This window comes from Eretmochelys imbricata, chromosome 5, assembly GCF_965152235.1.
Source record: "Eretmochelys imbricata isolate rEreImb1 chromosome 5, rEreImb1.hap1, whole genome shotgun sequence".
Lineage (NCBI taxonomy): Eukaryota > Metazoa > Chordata > Testudines > Cheloniidae > Eretmochelys > Eretmochelys imbricata.
In genome coordinates, this window is record NC_135576.1 from 23,747,609 (window position 1) to 23,773,143 (window position 25,535).

At 41.0% G+C, this 25,535-nt stretch overlaps 1 protein-coding gene across 2 annotated transcripts in view; it reads right to left on the minus strand.

Moving 5' to 3' along the window:
• NPR3 (natriuretic peptide receptor 3) overlaps positions 1-25,535 on the minus strand; it is a 53,015-nt gene that overhangs the window by 22,781 nt on the left and 4,699 nt on the right. For both annotated transcript variants that reach the window (XM_077816235.1, XM_077816236.1), the window contains exons 2-3: positions 20,808-20,930; positions 16,986-17,152 (exon numbers count right to left, since the gene is read on the minus strand). In XM_077816235.1, the coding sequence (XP_077672361.1) occupies positions 16,986-17,152; positions 20,808-20,930 (290 nt within the window). The remainder of the gene's footprint in view (positions 1-16,985; positions 17,153-20,807; positions 20,931-25,535) is intronic.

Here is a 25,535-nt window from a genome sequence, read left to right on the forward strand (position 1 = left end):
GCAATGGTATATGTGTTAATGATAATAAAAGGCATCCTATATTATGTGTGTAGTTTGATTAGTCTGCCCCAGGATTAGATTAAATTAGATTAAAACAAACATAGATTAAAACATTTATTGTAACATGTCAGACTTGTCAGAGAAACAAAGCCCAGGTCATTAACACAGCAAACTCTTAAGGCGCAGCATTTTTTTACCCCTCAGAGGGATGGCTTGTTGTCGGCCATGGGAGTAGGGAGGAGAAGAAATCCCCTCTTCTGTCTCCCTCCCTTTACTACTATTTGTATTGTGGTAACACTTAGAAACCCCAGTGATGGATCAGGGTACCACTGTGTAAGGCACTGTTCACATATATAGTGAAAAGCTGATCAAAAAGTTTACAATTTAAGTGTAAGTCAAGAGAGAAAAGGTGGATATAAGAACCAGAAGGGGGAGCTCATGGCAATAGTGAGACAACTAAGATGTATTTTGACAGATTTCAGAGTAGCAGCCGTGTTAGTCTGTATTCGCAAAAAGAAAAGGAGTACTAGAGGCATCCGATGAAGTGAGCTGTAGCTCATGAAAGCTTATGCTCAAATAAACTGGTTAGTCTCTAAGGTGCCACTAGTACTCCTTAACTAAGATGTAGTAAGCAGAGGTCACAGCAAAGCAGCTGCCTAGGCACTGTGGCAGAGATGAGTTTTAAAAAAAGATCCCTGCTCTTAGTGCCACTCCAATATTTACCGTAGGTCCGATCCATTCAGCGATTCCCTCACAACAACAGAAAAGAAAAGAATCTGCCTTTTGGTATTTGCCTTTTCATACCTTCTCCCTGGAGTAGGTGGAGTCAAATGGAAGGGAAGGATGGCTCAGTGTTTACGCCACTAGTCTGGGAGGCCCAGGGTCAATCATTTGCTCTGCCACAGACTTCCTGTCTGACCTCGCGCATCTTAATATCTCGGTGCCTCAGTTTCCTATCTGCAAATGAGGCTAAGAGCATGTCCTGACCTCACAGGAGTGCTGTGAGAATAAATATATTAAAGATTGTAAAGTGCTCCAATACTACGTTAATTGGGGGATGTACAAATACCATAGAGAAGTGCTTGTAGTTCCACCTTGGACTATATAAATGGAATTTCAAACAGCACCTCTCCCAGAAAGGGAAGGCTACCCACAACTTCCATTCCTGGGCACATGACATGCCCAGTGCTCTCCAGGCATAGTTGGAACAAAACATTTTCATCACTGTAACCAAAAGTGATTTCTATTCCACCATATATGGCTGAGCAGGGTCCCAGTACTGAATAGCACTCCAAACACACTATATGATTAATAGTCAATATTATGACTGGACTGCACTCCATGACATTTACATTTCCTGCAATAAGAGCAATACATATGTAAAGGAAAATGTAACAGCCATGACTGAGTCCCGGGATTTGCTAGCTTCCGCTGATGTACCTCAGCTGCAAAAGTTAGCTGCAGTGGGGGGTTGCAATGGCAAAAGGCTCTAGCAATCCCTGCTGTTCAGGGGGGTGGGGGGGAACTGGAGCCCCCAAAAGTTGGCAGTGCTGGCCAGGAAGCCCAAGAGATGAGCTGATTTAGCCTCTACTAACTGCTTTTCTATAACTTGGACACAGTTTTAAGATACTCTCCCCCTGGCTAAGCACCTCCTTCCCCAGGGAGGAGATGATGAATATGCTGCCTGCTATCCCCTCCACGAATGTAGCTGCTCTGCTGGCACTGGGTCAGGGGTCACCATGACCATTTACCCCAGTGGGATGAGGTAAGCCTAGTGATTTGCTATTACTGTTCTTCCTAGACAAAAGGATCATTAATACCAATAGCAAGCATATTATCTACAACAAATAGATGTTCTACCTGGAACTTGGTATCAATGAGAGTTCTGCATGTGGATTTAGGGCAGTATTTAACCCACTATAACTAAATCTTTATATGTTTTAATACCATACTTGGGTCAGAACCTGACTAATTGTTCAGTAAAAATTATACTAAAACAAAATTAAAAAACAACACTTGGGTAGTGAGCTATAACAAAATTACACAAATTCCAGAGAATTTAGGGATTCTATCTGGGTAGGTTATTGTCATTTAATAGAGAAAAAATATAAATACAACATCCCTCTTTATTTATCCCTTCCTCATAATTCAGACTTTAATTAAACTCAGAGAGACGGTAGGTGGGTTGCATAGGAAGAAAATCTAAGGGAAAAAGGAGTTCAGGAGAGCTGGCAGTTTCTCAAAGCACAATACTAAAGATACAACAGCAAACTATAACAATACGAAGTAAAGACAGGCATAGTAGTAAGAAGCAGATATGGCTCCATCAGGAGTTCTTTAATGATCTGAAAATCAAAATGGAATCCTACAAAAAGTGGAAAATTAAACAAATTGCTAAGGATGAGTACAAAAGAATAGCATAAGCATGCAGGGTAAAAATCAGAAAGGCTAAGGAACAAAATGAGTGAGAACTAGCAAGGGACATAAAAAGCAATAAGAGGAGGTTCTATAACTACATTAGGAGCAAGAGAAAGATGAAGGAAAATATAGGTCCACTACTTAGCAGGAGGAAGACCTAATAATGGATAACACCAAGCAGGATGAGGTATTTAATGCGTATTTTGCTTCAGTCTTCACTAAAAAGGTTAATTGTGAACAGATGCTGAACACAATTAATATTAACAACAAGAGAGGAGGAACACAAGGCAGAATAAAGAAAGAACATATTAATGAATAATTAGATAAGTTAGATGCATTCAAGTTGGTAGGGCCTGATGAAATTAACCCTAGGATATGTAAGGAATTTGCTGAAGTAGAATCTCAGAACCATTAGCAACTATCCTTGAAAACTCATAGTGGACAGCTGAGGTCCCAGACTACTGGAGAAGAGCAAGCAGAGTGCCTATTTTTAAAAAGGGAAACAAAGAGGACTCAGGGAATTAAACGCCAGTCTACCTAACTTTGATACATGGAAAGATACTGGAACAATTATTAAACAATCAATTTGTAAGTAACTAGAGGCTAAGAGGGTGATAAAGAAAAACCCATGTGGAGTTGTCAAGAACAAATCATGCCAAACCAACCTAAGTTTTCTTTTTTGACAGGGTTACTTGCCTAAGTGATGGACAGAAGCAGTAGACATGATATACCTTGATATTTAGTAAGGCTTTTGACATGGTCCCATGTGACATTCTCATAAGCAAAGTAGGGAAATGCGGCCTAGATGAAAGTGTCAGGAGTCAGGGCCTGCAGCAGAGTTAGTCTACTCAGCACTTGTCAGGCCTCAGCTGAAGTACTATGTCCTGTTTTGGACCCCACACTTTAAGAAAGATGAAGACAAACTGAAGAGAGTCCAGAGCAGAACTACAAAAATGATAAAAGGCTTAGAAAACCTGAGCTATTAGGACAAGTTTTAAAAAATGGGCATGTTTACTTTTGAGAAAAGAAAACTGAGTGGAGACCTGATAAATCTTCAGGTGTGTTAAGGCTGTTATAAAGGGGACTCTGAATTTTTTTCCAGGTCTCATTGAAGGTAGAACAAGAAGTAATCTACTTTATCTTCAGCAAGGAAGATTTAGGTTAGATATTAGGAAATACTTTCAAACTATAAGGATAGTTAACTACTTGAATAAGCTTCCAAAGGAGGTTGTAGAATCCCCATCACTAGAGATTTTTAAGAACAGGTTAGATAATTGCCTGTCAGGGATTGGTTTAGGTTTTCTTGGTCCTGCCTCAGTGTTGGGGGCTGATGACCTCTTGAGGTCCCTTCCAGCCCTATATTTCTATCAGTATTTCTTCCTCATTTTTCATTTGTAATCAAGTGGTTAATTTATTCATCATCATCTATCTGGCACAGCCACAAGTTGCTCATTTGTCACAATTATGAATTAAAGTATAGGCCCATTTTCGTTCTAAGATACAGGATAGCAACACAGTAAAATGCAGAACAGAGTATAGCAGAATGGAAAATGACATACAAGTACAGGGAAGAATCCCTCCAGAACAATAATTATAATGGTGCCACACTGTTTTATTTATTTATTGCTTACTCTACCTTTTACTAGGGCATTCCTTTGGTCTCATTATCTATAAAATAGCCTTAAATTTCTACTAACTGCCTGCTGCCAACATACCAAACAGCAGGCATCAAAAATATAATCTAAAACTATTCCTTGAGTTAAGATTAATAAATGCATAAGGGCAATAAGACTCCCTTCAGCAGATTTGGGGCCTGATCCCAAGCCTATTGAAGTCAATGGGAGTCTTTACCATTGACTTCAGTGTGCTCCACACCGAGTCCTTAAGGAAGGAAGTAAATCCCTTGGCTACATATCAGCAGTTATCAACCACGGGTGTGAGGCCCCCTGGGGGGTCGCAAGCAGGGTTCAGGGGGTCCGCCAAGCAGGGCCAGCATTAGACTCACTGGGGCCCAGGGAAGAAAGCCAAAGCCCCACTGGCCCGATCCCTGCCAACCGGGCCTCAAGCTGAAGCCTGAGTAGCTTAGCTTTGTGGGGGCCCTGGAGCGTGGGGCCCTGAGCAGCTGCCTTGCTTGCTACCCCCTAATACCAGCCTGGCTTTTACATGCAGAAAAACAGTTATGGCACATGTGGGCCATGGAGTTTTTATAGCATATTAGGGGGGCCGTAGAAAGAAACAGGTTGAAAACCCCTGCTACATATCACAGGTCTTATTATCCTACAGAATGTCAGTCAGAGCAGGGGGCTGGGAATCAGGGGAGAAATCCTGGCTCCACTGAAATCAATGGGAATTTTGCCATTAACTTTGATGGGATCAGGATTTCGCCCAGGATTCCTAGTTCTTCTATTCCCAGTTCTCTCTAGCTCTCTTACTGACATATGATATAATCATGTGCAGGTTATTTTATCTTTCTGTGGCTTAGTTATTGTAATATTATAGTATAGTGTTTACTTACCTCAGAGGTGTTGTCAGGCTTAACTAATCAGTAGCACTGTTTGACACTGGAAATAAATTATTAATTGAATAAATTATTAGATTAATTTTGCCTTTATTCAGCAAAGTATTCATTAATATAATTAAAATAGATATAGAGCTGGCCAAATACTTGAAAATATTATAGGTCAAATAATGTTTTCCTGTAAATATGGTGAAATTTACCGAACAATGTATTTAGTCAATAATATTTGACCAACTCTATAAATTAGTATCAATAACAGGTTTTTAGATCCGAGGTGCAAAGTGTAACATTACTGTCAAATGACTATTGAAAGGATGCATAACTAGAAAAAGCGTGTTTGTGACTTAAAGCATGAAGCATTCTTCATATCTTCAAATGTTCAGCTCTTCTTTTAACAAAATCTTTACTGACTCTTGTAATGAAGACACTGAGCACAAGCCTATATTTAGATGTTATATTTCTACCCACATGGGCAAAGTCCTAAAGGAAAAGATTAAGAGGAATATTCTTTTCAGCTGAATGCCAATCCAGCTGAAGAAATTCTTTTGTTTCAAACACATTAGTCTAATCACCTTATTGACAGTCTATGAAGGCAGCATATAATACCTGCTCTGTGAATGTCTACATTTTACTGGTAAGAGGTTTGAATGACTTATAGTGTGACCGTTCATGCATTTTGGCTACAGATGAAAAGTAAGATAAGCTAGTAACTCACAGAATAGCGCTTTTATTAGATCCTAAGTAAAAATTCAAAACTGCAGGAGCAGGCCAGTTCTTTAGAATAATAATTAATCTGAAAATCTAAAAGACTCAGTTACAATTGTTAACATATGTTAACTGGTTCAAATCAATGCAGGATAGGACAAATAGGGAGGGCACTTTTTGTTAAATGTTTGCCATTCGAACCTTGTACACAACATGTAACACATGTTGGGGTCCTGGACTGCTGATTTTATCACAAAACCAGTTCACCTCATTTGAAATGCTTTATTTTTACATATCTTTTGGGTTGTTTCTAAGTGCTTCTCATGCCAGAATGAGTAAAACCTCCAAATTTGGAGAAAGATCATCATTGGGGAGATGTAGGAATGTTCATACTGAAGTCAACTCTATTAAGCTAAGCCTTTAAATAAATACAGGACATTTGTTCCGTACAGGCTGACGACATCTGAAAGTGGCTAGGCAAAACCTGACACATGAAGGGAAAACTAGAACCAATTTACAGCAATGTGTAAAGACCATAGCTTAAGAAAGGCAACTCAGAAGAGAACTTGTTTTCAGTGTAGTCTAAGCCTTCCTGTTATTGATTTCTATAGGTTGTTTTAAAATATTTGACAGAGAGGGTACCATTCTCTATGATGGTAATGAAAAAATAAAGTTAGCTTCATATTATGCTCTGCAAATGTAGTCATTTGGAAGGTTTCATTGTACTGAGGTTTGTCCTGGTTATGGCCACTCTCACCGTTTCAGAAAGGGAGGGGGGACCTAACAAGCCTTGAGTTTGGTTATTTAAAATACTACAGCATGTGTTCAAGTCTCATTGCTATTCTTAGATGCTCTAGATATATTGGTATGTGCGTTCCTTTAAGAATTCTCTCTGCATCTGAAGAACTCACCTAAGGCAGGGGTTGCCATGGCGAATGATTTTTATTAAATACCAGAGTAAATGCGCATACTTACTTGCAAAACCTGATGGCAGGTAGCTAATGCAAACCCTCAGGCTGCTGTTATTTATGTCTCCATTTTCAAGTACTTTTAAATTATTTTTTTAATTCCTGGATATCAGTTAATATGTTTTATTTGGCTGATTCTTTAACTATAGAAGTCATAGACTCATAAATTGAGGGGTTTCATGACCACTGCATCAGTTCTCTTTGGCCCTATTTATACTAAGCAAAAAAGCACTGAAAGAAATCATTGCTTACAATAAGTTGAACTTGCACCACTTGTATTCTACTCATCGCAGGCATTTTGCAAGGTTTGGCTGAAAAACACGAAAGGTCTGGCTAAACTGGTGCAAGACAACTCCCCGCACCCGCAGGGAGGAATGCAAGCCAGAAGCATTGCACTTCTTCAGCAGGCCCTCCCAATCCCATCTCTAAAAACAGTGCCACCTAGTTTGGAAAAGTTCCCAGAAACCCCTGCTCTCCAAAAAATCTACTGTGCAAAATGGGGTAGATAGTTGGCAATCCCATTGAATGCCTTGATGCATATAAGGGAGGTGGGGGGAGGGGTGGCTACAAATACAAACAATGCAACAAACAGTTCTATGCACTCCGTGTCCCTGCAATGGCATCTCATTGTAATATGGACAGGACTCTTTGAATGTAGCAATCCTTGTTTCACACTTTCCCACATATGTAAAATGCTGTAAAACTTGTTGATAATTTAGGAACATACGAAGTCCTATGCAGGATCAGACTGATCGTTCAATATCTTCTCTCTAACAATGAACAGTATCAGCTGCCTCATAGGATGGGGCAAGAAACACTGCCATAGGCAGATATGGATAACATGCCTACAAGGAAAATTTCTTCTCAATCCCCATTAGCTAGAGGTTGGTTTATGCCCTGAAGCTTGAGGGTTCACATCACTTCCAAAATTCTTAGATTTTTTTTTTTTTTTTTTTACATTTTACTATGATAACTCTGGATAGTCTTATCAGTATATTAAGATGACGCATAACTGTTGATAGTGGGGGGGAGGAGGTGTCACAATTTAAAGATGCTGGTGGTATGTTCAGAGCAGGGCATTTAAACTCTGGCAGAAATCTGGAGTGCTATGTGACCCTGCATGCCCCCTTCATGCGTTGCCTCTGTCAGTATAAATGTCCAGTCCTCTCTGGAATTCTGCTAAATTCTTGCCTCAATGGTATCTTGTGGCAATGAGCACAATGGGCTAATTGGATAATTGAAAGTTTGGTGAAAGAAATAATTCCTTTTATCAGTTTTGAATGTTCAGCCTATTACTTCCACTGACTGTCCCCTTGCTCTGGTATTGTGAGGAAGGCTGAATAGAAATGTCTGAGCCATCTCATAGTTTTGGACGTCCTTCTCATGCCCCATTTTATTCATCTTCTCTCTGAGGCAAACAATTCCAGTCTTCCCAATCAATCTCTCTTCGTTTGTTAGGTTTTCCTCTTGGAATGGACTGAGCCTTTTGTTTCACTTTTGAACTCCTCCCCCAAGGTTATTAGTACTCGAATTCTGCTCCAGGGGGAGATCCTCTCCTGGGATTCCTAGACTTCCCTCCATTCCTCATATGCATGAGAGCGCTCATCCTCTTTAGTACACAGGTTTCGGAGCAGCAGCCGTGTTAGTCTGAATCCACAAAAAGAAAAGGAGGACTTGTGGCACCTTAGAGACTAACACATTTATTTGAGCATAAGCTTTCGTGAGCTACACAGCTCACTTCATCGGATGCATCCGATGAAGTGAGCTGTAGCTCCTGAAAGCTTATGCTCAAATAAATTGGTTAGTCTCTAAGGTGCCACAAGTCCTCCTTTTATTCACATAATCCATCCTAAAAATATATTGTTTCTACCAAGCTAACCATGTTAACCCACCTAAGTCAGTAGGCTTGTTACCTGTCTATTTAAAAAAAACAACAACAAAGCTTGCATCCTTCTATGTCAATCTTCTTCACCCAGGGCTGGCTATGTTTATATTATTCCACCTGCCCACTTAGGTCCCAATCCTACATGTCAATAACTTTATGCCTGTGAATAGTTCTATTGAATTAAATGGGACTATTTATGTAGATGTTAGAAGAATCAGGGACTTACATTATAAACTCTGAGACAGGGACTGGATCTTTTTCTGTGACTTGTACAACTGCACCGAGCACCCAGTCAGCGCTTGGTAAATAAAAATGTTCATGTGGCATAACATCACAAACACAGCACAGGACCAATAACATTATTTATTCTTAGAGCGCCCCTGTGACAGACAGCTTGCCCCCTAAATGCTGTAGAGTTTAGGGATAGCCAACCTAGACTACTGAAGAGGCAGCCCTGGATTGGATCAGGTAATTCCCTACAAAGGATAGCAGGTTGCTACAGTGAAGGTGGAAGTTCAGGACATTGTAGGAAGTAAGAAAGGCTTCAGCAGGGAAGACCCTGACTGGGTATACTATACCTCCAGGTTTTCTCAGACATTGCCCTCTTTTTTTGAGCTCCTTTCTCTGTCTGGGGGGATTTTTCAAACAACAGGAAATGTCCCAGGTGTTTGCAGAGCAAATAAGCTGCAGCTCAGAAGGAGCCCTAATTGGGCCCCTTCTCAATTGGTCCCTCCCCTGCAAGCCACAGCTGGTGGATCCTGCCCACCTAGGCCCCTCCCTGGGAAGGGCTCTACAGGGAGTTGCTGCGTCCTTGGCTTGTGCCAGCCACCCTGCCACAGTGACAGGGAGTGATATTGCCCCCGAACTCCAGTGAGTACGTCTGCTACAGGTACCTCTCAACTGTACCTGCCCCTCCATCTCCTTCTCCCCCTCTAGCAGTGTCCTCTTTTTGGGAACCGGAAATATGACTACCGTACTGATAGCAAGGGGCTTGGAGTGGTAAGTCAAAGCCAGAAACCTGAGGCTCCAACCAGGCAGGGCCTGGGAGTGGCCTGCCCAAGCAGGAAATGCCCCAGGCAAGAAGGCCTGGGGAGTCAGGTGGGCTGGAGACTGCTGGGAGTGAGCAGGCTCTAGAAGAAAGATCTGTGGCAGGGAGTTTTGCTGCTGAGATTATGGGCAGGAAAAGCCTGGGAGTGACCCCTGATGAGAGGGTAAAATGGATGGGCTGTGTTTTGGAACTTTTTCAGAGTTTTATTTGGGAACTTTATTTATGTGAATAAACTCAGACCCCCCAAGAAAGGGTGGTAAATGGGTGAGAAAAGCCTCTGTGGAGTTTAAGAAGTCCCTTGAGGGAGAAACTGAGGCAGGCTGCCTGCAATATGACCCCATGTCAGGAGGGGGTGCATGGGAGGTGGCTGCAGCCTCCCCTCCCCTCCCCTTTCTGTCAGGCAGTCAGATCATCAACTGGTATAGTTTAGACTAGCTTCACTGAAATCAGTGGATACTGATTTTTTACTAGCTGAGGATCTAGCCCAGAGTGCTGCAGGCTCAGCACAGGTAGCCTCTTGTCTCTATTTGGGCCTCATCATGGGTGTTCAGGTCTGCCCACATGGACAGATTTGAAGGTCAGGGTCATAATTTGCAACTGAACATTTTCTGTTGCATATCTCAAAAACAAACAAACAAACAAACAAAAAACAACCTCAAACTATTTGACTCCAGTAAAGTCTCTCATGCTGAAAGCTTAGTCCAACATAGCTGACTGCAGCTCTGCTCATAAAAGCAATCCTCTCCAGTAGCTGGAATGTGAGCCCCCAGGGCTGCAACATCTCTGAATACCCATTAAGACAAGCACTTCTCTCCTGGGGGAAAAACGGATCAAATGGCCACCTTGTGCTTTTTTTTTTTTTGGCACTGGATTGCTATTTGCTACCATATTTCCTGCTGCTGAAGTCTTTATCACCTAAATCCCTGAAGACTTTTGTTCAGATGACCTCATCTTTGCTGGGCTTAGATTTTTGTGCAGTTAAATAAAGAACTTCCAGTTGAATGTTATTTTTCATAAGTTACTTTGGGACTATGAGATGTAATGGATGTACTTACTGGCTTCTAGAAAAGTGAGTTAGTGAATGCTCTGGGTTTTTTAAAATGTCAGTTTGTGCAAAATGAGCTATACATGTTTGATCTGCTCTAGTTGAAAGAGAACAGGCCCAATCCTGCACTCCTTTGAAATCAATGGCAATATTCCTGTGAATTTAAATGGGAGCAGGATCTGGCCCAATATTAGCTTTCATTAATGAAATAAGCATAAAGACCTTTAAAAAGTCCTGCAAATTTCAACATCTTAATTCCTTGTTAGTGGAATATAATATATATATCTGGTGAGTATTTTAAAGAAAGAGTATCTGGCCTGCATTCTAATATTTCATGGAGGTAAATGCAAATGTCAGTTTACTAAAATGAAATGTGACTATCTTTGAAACCAAAGTAAAAAGACTGAAGACATATGGGAAATATACAAGTATATAAGACTAACAGTGCTAAACATGTACATTCCAGTGAGTCCAATGTTCTTATTATAAGTCATAACTAAAATTTTGTACTACCTGGTTCAGTTTAACAACTTCAAAAATATCCTGAGATACTCTCTGCTCTCCCCGCTCCCACAGAAAAACTAAACAGACATCAACAGTAAGAGGGAAGACTAATTCATTTATTTTCTTATCTTTTATGGCACTCATCAACTTACCAATATTCAGTATTTTTTGTTTAAGAACCAAATATACTCAAGAGATTTAGTCTTTCCCATCATTAGGGAAGCAGTAAAGGCAATATCTTTAATTAACAAAAAATAAAAATGGAGTGGCTACTAAACCCAGAAAACCTAGCAATCAGGAGTCCAACTTTGCTCCTATTAAAATCAGTGGGAAAACTCCCATTGACTTCAATGAACGTAGAATTGGGCTCCAAATTCCTAATTATGTTTCGCTGATAGAATTAACCTTCTTATTAATAAGATAGCATGTGAACTCTTTTTTTTTCTTGCTACTAAAAGCAACATGAGGTTTGCTTTTATTCTTTCAAACACAATTAGCAAAGCACTCTAGGCGCTGAATAAACCTATTCATTTGAACAAATTATTCCCTGGCAGAGGCATAACCCCCCTCCCTGCAAACCCTTTCCTATTCTGATGCAGTCAAAAGAGACACAAAAGCCTGCCTGTGCATTTATCCTGCCTGCCTGGGTCCGAGAAAGACAAATGGGACATACGCTATTGAATATATTATATTTTTCCTGTCTCTCTCAGTGACTTTACTGAATTGCTTACTTCCTCTCTCCCCCCTCATCTTTGTGAGTGTACAATCCCAATTAAAGGATGATGTAAGGCAATACACATGGGGGAAGAGTCTGGCACGGATGTTATGGATGAAGTGATAAACTTTATGACTACTGCTACCTCCCACATAGCTTTTGTAGATAATTGGTGAAGCCCTAAAAGTTGCTTTAGAGGCTTCCCTTCTGGGCCATTTCTCATTTGGAAGACTCAAACCCTTAAAAATAACAGATCGTCACTTTTTAAAAGGTAGTGTCTAGCTGATCTAAATAACGTATTTAGCTTTGACTTTGTATCTTTGGGTGAGAGAGCTTTGCGGGCAAATTGATCTTCAGTTTCCTTTTCCTGGTGCTCATTGTGAGTGTTGGGAAGAGGACAGTAGATAAGAAAAAAACTCCACACATCTTTCCCAACAAACAATGCTGCTGTGCCGTTAACACAGTTGGAATGTTTGTTTAATTAGCTAATTTTTCAGCTTTTAAATAAGAAGGAAAAACAAGCCATGGGTGGCCTGCTAACCTCAAAAGAGCAAATATCCAAGGTTATAAAATCATCCCAGCTCAGAATACTGGGTTAGATATAAAAACAGCATTTACTGAATTCTACTCCCAAGCCAGGAACAGAGGTAGTATTAAGAAGTTTCAAACTGAAGCTTTAAGCCAATGCATTAAGTGCTTAGTGTTATTTAATAAAAATAGACCGTGTATATACTTTAACTGAAACACTGTTTCTTGTTAAACATGTCTGTCTGGAATTATTCTCACCCTAATACAGAGGCAGTTGCAAATGCTGATCTCAGATAAATGCAAACCACTCCCCTTGCTGTCTTGGCACATTTATCTTAGAGCTCTTATGTTATGCCTTTAATCCAAGCATCCCAAATCACTCTACAAGCGTTCAGAGCACGCTGTGAGTAGCTGACGGATACCTTGTTTAAATCCCACTGGATGATACAGGCAATATTTTAGCTAGTGATGTTAGCCTGTTTTACTGTCCCTAATTCTGACTATCCATTCCAGATGGATTATTGAGAAGTTTCAACTACTAAGGGCCTGATTCCATAGCCCATATCAAGCAAGTCCAGATAGACTTCTACAGGAGTTAAGCTAGCTCTAGGGGCTAATCCTACACCACTGAAGTCAACTGGAGTTTGGCAATGGGTAGCAGGATTGAGGTGGAAGATCAGATTATCAGATGAGTTCAGCTCCCATTTAGACACCAAAATAAGTGGCCATATTTTCTAAAAGCAGCATGTTGGATGCTGGGTTTTTGGGGAAGACTCTCAGTTATTTACGTTGATAAATAGAAGCTGGGCACCTCTGAACCAGGTCCCAATACCGGAATGGGGAGCGAGGCCCAGCCCCGTGGGACAGGAACCTTTGCTAAAGGAGGAGTGCAGGGTGGGCTCACGCTCCAACAGCCTCCTCTCGGTGCCAGGCTGGAATTAGGATGGTATTGCTGGGGTTCCGGTAAAAGAAAAAAAAGACACAATGCAGCTGGTGGGTTGCTTTATTAAAAAGTTTGGGAACCAATTGTCTAGTGCCTTCTTAAAAACCTCTCTCTACCACTTGCTTCTCTGACTGTGTCACCAGTGATCAGTTAAAGACTGCTTAAAGAAATTTGTCCAGGACAAGGATTCTCAAACCTTTTGGACTTTATCCTAACAGCGATATTGTCTCCTGGACACCTCCACACATTCTTGATTACAGGGCTACTACTTAACAATGACAGCAGCTGCTTACATGGAAAAGCAACATCAAGAATGTTTTGTGTATTTTTAGCTTCTTTCTGTGCAACATACCAGCTGGAAACAAGGAGGGCCAGTGCCATGTGAGCTGCTAGCTCTCGACAGGCCACAGACATGTCCACCAAGCTGAGAACTGCTACGTTAGTGCTTTGCCCCTCCTGTTTTTCCATCCTTTGTTTTGGGCTGTTATATTTTCTCCACTTTTTATTATGCTCTTTCTGTGTAGCATAATAATGCCCTTGGAGTTTACAATGGCAAGAGTTCAGGACAAGATGCTGTATTAACAAGTCTTTTTTTTTTTTTTTTTTTTTGTCAGAGTCACTGTCAGATGAATTAAGCCACACATTTAGAGCTTCATTCTCCCATATGCTGGAAAACCCAGCACAGAGAAGTGGATTCTCTGTTTTACAATTCAGAGTTTCCCTGGATATTTACATTGGGACACATGATTTGCACATGCAGAAGAAGCTGAGGATTGCATTCAAACCCCCATTGATCACCCGTGTAATCCACTGCAGGCAAGATTCCACCTGAAGTAACATGCCCACCTTCACCAACAGGTTTCATGTGTAGAAGAATCCAGTAGAGTGGAGACATCCCCACCTCCTCCCAGTCCACAGAGCCTAAATGCTGGGAAGCCTCCACAGAGGGAAACTCTCTTGGAGTAGCAAGGGCCAGCATATAGTGAAGCTGGCATCCCCTTTCCCTTCCATGCAGATAGGAAGAGGGGCTGGGTGATGAGGCCCTTAGTCAGGTCATTTGTTTTTGTTTTGCTTTTTCTTCTTTCACAATTTTACAAAATGTAAGTTTTTTTAATTGACATTTTAAAAAATTGCTTGGTTTGTAACAGTGTCTGCAACTGATTGCAGTGTCTGCAACCCAGTCGTTGCTGTTGTGTGCTGGTGCATGAGAATCAGATAGGGGACACTGACTAGTCTGTTTTCGTTGCCCAAGCTGAGTGACGGTAAAAAACAAAGGGTATCACAAATGGTAGTAAATTAGATTACTAAAATCTGTTCATTTTTGAATGCTCTCAGGTATTAGTGACACAATAGCATCACTTTAAAATTGTTTGTTTTTTCAAAAATCATGAGGATAAATTGACGTGAGAAGGTTTTTGATTAGATCTTTATAGCACAGTAAGTAATAGTACAAATTCAGTACATATTGAACTTGTGTTTGAAGCTAACCCCCTTTTCTCTGTAGCTCTGAGCCCCTGCTCTGAGCAAAATACAAGAGAGCTTTAGGGTCACCTGACTGTACTATGGAGAGCAACCAATGAATGTTATCAGCACTGAGATCTGACTGCTCAAGCAGCTAAGGTCTGATAAAAGTGAACAAAGAACTGTTGGCAACATGGATGTATTTGCAGGGAATCTCCTATTTGGAGAATAAGAAAGTTAGCCAACAAAAAACGCTTCTGTTTGCCAGCATGAGGGAGCTTGCTGATCTCTCACACACATTGTGCTAATTCTGCGCATTATAATGAGACTCAGATTTTGCTGGCAATGTAATTGTAGCCAGGCGTTTAACACAAAGCTGAATTGATACATGCATGGTCCTCCAAACATAACTTTGAAGCGGGCTCCATGTCCTACAGAACCACAGAGTGCCTCTCCTTCTTACTCCAAACTGTCCTCCTTAATCCACCCACCTCAGCCTCTGAGCTGGGTAGATAACATTCATGCTCCTGGCTTCACTGGCTCTCCTAGCCATTTGGCTGCTCTTGCCTTTTGAACATTAGCCTGGCTGCCCTTGACGCCAATCAGCGTTTGTCGCTCTCCTTAACAGATCTCAAAGTTCCTTGGAAGGCATTAGCCCCATGTCCTATGGGAGTTGTGTTGTCTTACAACTTCATCTGCAAAAAGATGTGCAAATCTGAATGGGCCTCCTGTGCCCCTCGTTGGAGCACTATTTGAACTCAGTCATGCTTTCTGTTTCATTGCAGCAGTAAGGTGTGAACTAGACTTTCCAGGATTCCATCTGGATTTGCATGTTTCAGTCTGATTTGCATGTTTTCAGGTGACTGGAATTATGACCCAAACTGTGACTGTAAACCCTCCTGGGTAACTATATCAAAAAGGCTTTTCATTCTAAATAACCCTCCCCAGTACCTAAAACCACAAATAGGTGATAGGTTTTCAAATACAGCTGTTCTATGGTTGGTTGAGTGCGGATTTTCTGAAGACAACTGATATTGTACAATACCTTGCAGGAAAGACTTCCTGTCTGTTAATTCAGCATGCACGTTAGCAAAGCTTTTGATTTAGACCTTGTGTTTCGGCTCATAATCTCAGTTTTCAAGCAATATATATTGACTGTTGCTGCTTTCCTTTATTTTATAGACGTCAATTAATGCCAATCCTTAAATCAATATAAAAACAACATAAAATAGTGTATGAATGTATCCAACAAGTCACTTTTCCTGACTTTTCCAATTTCACTGGTCTCCTGTGTAAGTGTGGTCATTTTAGTTCCAGTAGTAGTGATGGTGGGAAAGTTCTTGCACGGCACTGTCACTGCAATGGATTGACATCCTAACCCTGTTCCCCTGGAGCTATATGAGCTTCAGCTCTCATGTGGCCACATTCTCTTCTTGCCACATCAGGGGTTTTTTAGTGGCCCCTTTCACAGGGAATGAAGTACCTGCACCAGCATGCAGGCAACTGTGTGTGTGTATATTGTGCCGTGAGCTCCTCCTATCTTCATCTGAAAGAAGACCCATCTAGGAATGATCTTGGAAAAATATCCTTTCAGTGTTTCTGATACTCTGTGCTAATTCCCAGAAGTATCCTCCTCCTAGAGGTGAATGGTAACAAGAAATATAGTATTTTATCTCCCTCTTTGGAGCACTGTGGTACTTCCAGGTTTAAAATACTTGACAGGATTTGTGGAATACCTCCAGTGGGTATTTGGATGGTTAAAACCACACAGAATTTTAGCATGGTAAGCTGGGAATTTGGGCACAGCTCCCCTTAAGGATAAGAAAAGTTCAATTTACCAGATACAACAGGATAGCACAACCTGCTGAGACGCCATTTCCCTAGAGTGAAAAAGCATGAGGAAGAGCTGGAGTGAGAGAGAAAACACAGAAATCAAGAACGAAAAAAATATTTTACCAATAAAAGGAGTGTGATGAACGATGGAAGCGCTAGAGACATGTAGAGCCCTTGTTTCTCCTGCCCCTCCCACTGTGTACTCCCTGATGACTGTGGACAAACAAAGAGCAATTTTCTTTAGCCAGGGAGAAAAACATCTTACCAGAGAGAGTTCACAAAGGTAACAGTGAGTTTCACAACTGAGCCCAGGTGTTTTTGACGGATTCAGAATAGGACACTTTGTCACCTTTGATTTAATCAGGATCCTGTTTTTGAGGACGCTAAAAGCTCTAGGCTCAATCAAGTACTTACGTAATCATCCTCGTTCAGACCTTGTTTCTGAACAGAACTTTTCACTTCCATGGAAAACCTCTCAAACTCAGGTTTCACTGTCCTCAGTAGAGTGACTGTTTGGAGGGATGAGTAGGCTTGCTTTGCTTCAAGGTCGTGTTTGTCTCCTCTTTTCCAAGAGCCATTTCCTAAGGGAGAAATAAAAATATTTACAATTCCAAGCTTGTTTGCATAATGGGCTCGCTCTCCCTTTCTGCTTAAATATCCTCTATACGTTGCTTGGGGGTAGACAGCAATGTACAAGGTATTGTCGCATTTGTGCAATACGTGCTGTGAGGCTAATGTAATGGAATTCAACATGTCTCTTGATGCTAGGGGAACAAGACAGGAAGGGGGACTGACATAATGCCCTTGAAATAATTATACAGATTATGATCCTTAGTCAGAAGCCCAGCCTAGCAGAATGGTCAGCAATAAGATTTTCTTCCCATATTTGCTTGATTATTTTTAACATCTGAAGTCAAGTCTAGATATGAGCAAATAACATCCTCAAACACAGAGAAGCAGGTTGTCTAGGGGCTAGACCAGGTGAGGGAGGCAAAACTGGATTCAGTTTCCAGTCAATGTGCCACTGACTTCCTTTTAAACTTCAAGCAAAGTCAGGTCTAAGTAGAGTAAGAAGAGTAAAGTAATTACTTGGAATGTCGTCACACAGGGCCTGATCTTGTAGCCACTTGTCGCCCAGCTCTCCCACTGAAATCAATGGGAATGCCATGTGCACCCTGGCTGCACGATAGGCCCAGTTTCTCTTAGCAGAAAACAAACACCCAACTACCAATTTGCCATTGCACACATTGTACTTGCATTTGCCCAGTGACACAGCAGGTGGGAGACTGAACTTGGTAAACTAATACAGTAATCAGAGATTTTTAAATTCAGTTACAGCTTATTTGTTTAAATGCCTTTGCCTACTGATCCTGTCCTGTCCTGAGTACTTCCTGTGAGTTGGTTGAGGCCAAAGGACCTGATTCAAAGCCCACTGAGGTCAGTGGAAAGACTCCTATTGCCTTGAATCAGGTGCTAGGGCTGTTCTATGGAACTGATAAATAATGAGGCCTTAGGGGAATAACAGTGTCCTTAAACAACTTGCTTTTAAATATTTAAAAATAATTAAAAAGCCAGACAGTCATTTTTATTTTTGGAACTAAAAGCCAGTTGTGGCTAAAAGTACAAAGACTAAAACTGCAGAACACGAGTAGCTGCTGAGGTTTGGAATCCGGAGACACGCAGGACCCTGAGATGAGGGAGGATGTGGTCATTCAGCCTGGTTAAAGGAATTTGTTGATTTATAGACAGGCAGACAGCAGGTTAGCTGAGACCAAGGGAAGGGAATGGGAATGGAGATGGAGTGAATGCCAGAGATGGCAGCAGCCAAGTATCAAACATTCTATCCGCCTTGACTTGGGACTATGTGCTTGCACAGGGATGGATGAGGGATAAAGATCTTCTGGCCGTGAGTGGGTTACACGGACCCTGGATCCAGGCATGCAGGTGGGTGAAAAGTGAGAGAAGCCTGTGTTTCACTTCCTCTGTGTGTTGTGATGGCAGCCAAGCCATTGGGGAGATGTCATAATTTGCTGCAGGTACAGGCCAACAGCAAGTTACTCACCTCCTCCTGACAGGGCATGAGGGAACCAGTGAAGGAACAGGGCCTCTGAGAAGCACATTTCTTTCAGTGTGCTGCTCCTGGGAAACTGCAGCTGCTTGCCACAAGTCCTGTGTATGAAGTGGCAAAGCCACAGTCTAGCCCTCACTGAGATCCAAGTCAAATGGTAGCTCCCTTCCATTCTGTCTCCTTTCCCAGAGAAAGGCCTCTATGCTTCGGACTCTGGTGCTTGTTTACCAAAGCACAATGCTGTGAAGGTGCTGCACCTCTATAGCCCTTGTGGATTACGATTTTAGCAAAATTCATAAATGACCTTTAATTCTTTAATTTTTATTGACCATCTTCTCTTTTTCAATCAGTTCTTTGTCTCACCTCCTTGTGAGGTTCTCAGCTACTGTTACAGCCACCTATCACGATTCTAGATTGTAACCTAATCGAGCACAAAAGCTTTGTTCTACCATGAGGTCCACACAGAAGATCTTTGAAAAGTGAATGACAACAGATGACAGCCACAAAATGTTATAAAGCCATGCTCTAAGCAGCATAGTTCCCCAGTCCCACATATATGCCACATTTGGGATCTTGACTTTCCCAGAGAAAGCTGGGTTTCAGGTAATATTGGGTCCTAAATGTGAACAAGCTTCTGAACCTCAGTCTGACCTAAACATGTTCACTTGAAAAGCTATTGTAACTGGAAACAGAGAAGCTCCCTTTACTTAACAGAGCTTCTAAAGTAATTTTACACACTTTCAAATCCTTTCAAAGATTGCTTTGGGCATGGAGTCTGTGGGCAACACTTAAAATGACTTTCTGATGAAGCAGCACAACTGTTGCAGCCTCAACAATTAATGTGTCTTTTTTGCAAATTAAAATAAACTTTAAGGACAACAAAAAATAAGTGTGATTGTGTGACCTTATAGAAACAATAGCTACTTGTAAATCATTCTGTCTTACAGTTCTGTACCTTTTTAGAGTTCCGATAACACAAAGTTTACTAGAACTGTAAGAGGAGGTCTGGAAAGTCTGTGTTCAGTTTGTTTACTTTATGCATTTGACAACAATTTGTGTACAGTCAGTTTCATAGATTTCTCTTCAGAGTTAGTTTGTCCTGTCTTAAAAAAAGAGCAGAAGATCCTTCTAATGTTTTCCCCCCTAGGAATTATTTACAAAAAATACTCAGGAAATGCTATTTAAACAATGCTGCATCGGAAGTTAGCATTTAAAACAAAAACAACAAAACACAAAAACATCCCAAAAAACTGGTCAGTCACCAAGAAACCAGATAGACAGTGCTCCCTTAACTCTGGGGATGTGGTGCTGAGTCCTTTGTGAAATATTTGCCTTAACTCCTAAGGATACCTTTTAGTATATGGCTGTGTGGGGCACAGAAATCTGAACCAATTAAAAAAATATAAGCACATCATATGTATGTGACTACATTCTACTGGGGTGAACATGACTGTGCTTCTGTGCACCAGGTGATACTACAAGGCTAAATATAGCAGCATGTCTCTGCAGGAATTATGTGCCATGAAAAACTGGAGCATATATTAGATCAAGGGTTTCCAGCCACTGGCAGGTGTACAAATCTGCAAAACTCCTATTGACTTCAGTGGGACTAGGATTTCACCCTAGGGCATCAAGATTTTCTGGCTGGTGAACTAGGCAACCCCTCATGACCTTAACAATGACTCTCTGGGCTGGGATTCACTGTGTCACCGCTGCCTATCTCTCAGTCAGTCATTTCCTCTCTAGCCCACAACAGGGTTTGGGCTATTCCAGGCCCAAGACTTGTAATCACAAGACTGGGATTTGTAGCAACCTACAGTGAATCAGAACACACACCATAGAATAGAAGGTAGTGAGAATGGGCTGGTATAACAAAGGTCTTTGTTGGAAGCAGTTTTTCCCCCAACGTAAGGGAATTTCTATATTAGATCTTCCATTTAGTCACATTGTTTCCTCACACAGATCAGTCCAGAAGTAGTTAAATCCAGAATTTCTGGTTTCCTTCTTGCTAATATCATAATTCAAGTGGCGGGTAACCTCAGGACCAGGGAGAGATAATGGTGTATTTTAAGGACTAATAGTGGTATATTTTAAGACTAAATCTAAAAATGTTATCATGTTTACAGAAAGTTTTGCAACATACTGGGGGGAGGAGAGGATAACATTACCATATGACGAGCTGTTGAAGAGTTCAATATTGAAGAAAGCGTAGTCCCCATTGGTCATTCCTTGTCGATGAGCCACTAGCATGATGTTCCTTATTGTGTCACTGCTGGCACACATTATTACAACTGGTGGAGGAAAATGGAAAACAGAGATAAGAAGCTGTTCTTGAAACCTTTGGGAACAGATTGTGAAGCTTGTCCATTGCCAGAGACAGTGACCTGAACTGTCCACCCAACATTTTAAAAATCATGGGAACAGAGCTAACAATTAAATCTGGGATTTCCAAAGGAGCCTACATGAGACAGGGTCCAGTTCACATTAAGACTCCATACCAATACCAAAGGCCAATCCTTTACCCACTAAAGTCAATGTCAAAAATCCTATTGACTTCAATGGGAAAAGAATTATTCTTATTCTTGATTTGATTCATGTAATGTGGTGAGGTTTTTGTGCATTTAATTTTTTTTACAACAACAATACCTAGCTCTTATATAGCACTTTTCATCAACAGATCTTAAAGCACTGTACAAAGGAGTATCATTATCTCAATTTTATGGACTGGAAAATTGAGACACAGCTGGAGAAGTAACTTGCCCAAGGTCATCCACAGGCCAGTGGCAGAGCCAGGAACGGGACCCAGGTCTCCTGACTCCCAGTTCAGTGCTCTATCCACCACCTGGTTATTGCAAGTGAATATGTAATTATTCCAAGATTAAGGCATAAAATGATAAAATTATCATTCAGAATTTCATTTTGAATACCTTGAAAACAGCTACAGTCTTAAGACTCAAGGTCTCATTTATCAATGATCCAAAAGCCAGATAAAAGTTTGGATCCTAAAATGTGATCTACTATTATTCAGTGGTACTCCATCCGTGCTAGAGGATTAGAAGATCAGAGCTATGCTATCATCTAGGAGGTAATATCAAGGCAACGTTTACATTACTTCAAAATTCTAAATACGGGGATGCAGCTGGGCACTTGGCATTCTGGTTTGTACTGTATGCTGGAGAGGAGGGGGTTACAGTGGAAATCTACTGTTGTTACCATATGTCAGAATTGGTGCCAGTGATTTGCAGAAGGACAGCTACTTACTGGAAGGTTCAATAAGCTTGAGAGAGAAGTCTGGTCAAAAACTTCCAGGGCATGTTAATAGTCCGTTTTGTGCATGTGGTGAAATTCACCCCTTCCCACTCAATACTTGAGTAAAGAGACTTTGTGCAGGGAGCTAAGTGGAAACTGCAGAGACAGAATCTACTCCCCAACCTGCCACTAATAGTTTGCAGCTGCTATTCCAGCCTATAGAAACATAGTTGCTATTCCATCATGCTGCCTTTTTTTCCTAGACACTTGATCTGTGTAAGTATGGATCTAATTCCTGTTTTTCCCTCTGTTCTAGCTTAATGATGCTTGCACATAGGTCAGTTCCCCAGCATATAAGGCATGGAAGGCGACATCACCTGTTTTCCCCCTCCCCCTTCATCAAGAGGTGTACTTCTCTCCTAGTAAACAGTCTATATTACAAACTGCTATATAACTTCACAACACACATGAAACTAGTTAAACTGTTAAATATTTGCAGGTCTGCGTCCAGGCAGAGCATTCTGTTCCCATTCCTAGGATGACACATGCATCAAGCACAGAAGGCATTCAGGTGTGATACAAGTATGCTTGTTTAATGGCCTGGTCAGTGAGATCTGATCAAAAAAGTCAAAATAAAAGTTGTTAGCGCGCTGACTAAAAAGAAACCTAACATATATTTGCAAGAAGTACTGCCATGCAATGGTAAAGTTACAACAATGGAAGGAGCTATTTTCATCCAAACAATAAAGCTCAATCAAAATCATAGTCAGTTTTTCTTGTCAAGTGCTTGTGCTCACATAAAATAAAGTTGCAAGCAAGCCAAATCTTTACTCACACAATCCATTTTCTTCCCTCTCTTTTCTAGGTTTATTCCATTATAGGCATAATGATCCAAATTAATCCCTGGGATAACCCAACACTTCACAGAAGTTCCACCAGGGACAGGTCTGTCTGACTATAGTCGATTAGTATAATAATTTCCAGAGCAAACTATAACTTATGAGTATTGTGAGTCGCTTACACGAAGAGGGGGGAAAAAAGAGCTCATGTTTGATATAAACTTTGGCATAGAAATTACTGAATCATCAGCAAATACAACCTATGAGATCAAATTCTTTCTGGATTTACACACTGTTCCTAATGGGAAAGGTGAGCTGTTTTTCTTTTAAACACTTGACTTTTGCCTTCATAATTCACATCTACCAAAAAATCCCCATCCTGTAAGTGAAAGTGAAGTTATTCCCCCTGCACCAGTTAATGATCTTGACTAACAGGAATGAAAAGTGGAAAAATTTCTGCTTTAAAATGTGTTGACAGGTCATAGTTTGAGAACTGATAAAGGAATGTGAGGGGGCAAATGTTAACTATTTGGATGTGGTGTTAGCACAGCAGAAATATATCAAAGATTACATTTTTTTGGTGTGTACAGGGAATACACCCATAAAATCCAAAGATAAATTGTGTGTGTGTCATTTTTTGTAAGCTTTTAAAAATGCAACTATGTTTATTTGGTCTGTATTTGTAAATTACTAGAACATATAACTAAATTCTTATACTTTCTTCAGTTTAAAATATACATATCAAAGTAATTCCAGTATTAGTATTTTGATCCTGTAAGCACTTATACAGTGCTTAACTCTATGGACACGCAAAAAGAAAAGGAGTACTTGTGGCACCTTAGAGACTAACCAATTTAGTTGAGCATAAGCTTCCGGGGGCTACAGCTCACTTCATCGGATGCTCAAATAAATTGGTTAGTCTCTAAGGTGCCACAAGTCCTCCTTTTCTTTTTGTGGATACAGATTAACACGGCTGCTACTCTGAAATCTATGGTCATGAGTAGTCTTTCTGAAATTAATGGGATTACTCAAATTCTTAACTTAGGCATGTGCATAAGTGTTTGTAGTATCTGGACCTCAGCCAGCATTATTGAGTTTTGTTAAACTAATTATTGATGAATTGAAAGCTTTAGCCAGTTGACTAGATCTGGAAAAGCATTAAAAGCAATCTTTGTAATAAACATTCACTTTTCATGGCAATTTTTTGTGACATTAAGATTTGGAAGAACTGTTTTCAAAGGCTTAGATTCATATTTGCCAAGCTGTCTTCCTTTCTCAACCACGGTTAGGGCCCTACCAAATTCACGGCCACCAAAAACGCGTCCCAGACCATGAAATCTGGTCTCCCCCCATGATATCTGGTCTTTTGTGTGCTATACTATACGGATTTAACAGTGGAGACTAGTGTTTTTCAAGTTTTTTGGGATCTTGACCCAAAAGGGAGTTGCAGGGGGGGTCACAAGGTTATATTAGGGGGGTTGCAGTATTGCCACCCTTACTTCTGTGCTGACTCAGAGCTGGGCAGCTGGAGAGCGGCGGCTGCAGGCTGGGAGCCCAGCTTTGAAGGCAGAGCTGCCGCCAGCAGAAGTAAGGATGACATAGTATGGTATTGCCACCCTTACTTCTGTGCTGCTGCCTTCAGAGCTGGGTGGCCGGACAGTGGCAGCTGCTAACCGAGGGCCCAGCTCTGCGGGCAGCAAAGCAGAAGTAAGGGTGGCAATACCATACCATGCCATCCTTACTTCTGCGCTGCTGCTGCTGGCATTTCTGGACTCCTGGCCTGCAGCCGCTGCTCTCCAGCTGTGAAGGCAGCAGTGCAGAAGTAATGGTAGCAATACCGCAACCCGCTCTACAATAACCTTGTGGACGACACCCCCCCCCCCCCCATAACTCCTTTTTGGATCAGGACAATGGGGACTACGCTTCCCTACAATAACAACACATGAAATTTTAGATTTAAATAGCTGAAATAATGAAATTCATGATTTTTAAAATCCTATGACCATGAAATTGACCAAAATGGGCCATGAATTTAGTAGGGCCATAACCATGGTATAACTTTTAAAATGTATTGTACTTCTGTATCAGGGCTTGATCCTACCCAGGGCAGGTGGGATAACACTAATGGATGGGATCCTAAATGGCACTGAACATAGTACGGCAATCCTGCTGGTGCAGCTCTCCAGATGTGCCAGGTGCAGAGAGCTACATATGCGTGGCCGCCATGCAGCAGAGCCGTCCAGAAACACCCACGCTCTCTAGGAGTGTGCAAAGACTGTTATGGATGTGTGATCCAGGAGGCTGCAGGAACTGGAATTTTGGTTTCCAAACTACATTTTCAAAATGTTACCTTAGTGTGAAAATAGTGTGTTCTGAAAACTAAAATTCATTAACTCTTTAAGGTAGACATTTATGAATGACCACATAAGCAGGTTCTTAACTTAAAACATGTGCATACACCCCATTGAAGTAAATCCCTTCCCAATTGCTATGAAAGTGAGTGGGACTATCTGCATGAGTAAAACGAGCAGAATTAGAATCTATATCAAGATTTCAGTTACTGTCACTCTCATTCTAATTAAAAACATCAAAATTTATGAAAAATTAAGCACCAATCAATTGCAAGTATAATCCTCTGAGAAATCATGGAAATTCCCCTTGTAAACAGGGATGAAACTGAAGATGAATGAGTTGAAGGAAGGGAATGCCACTCCCTTTGTTAAAATAAAATGTGGCTGTATATATATAAAATGCAATTAGGAAGAGATTAGAAAAGAAATCAAGTTCCATTTGCTACAGGTTAACACT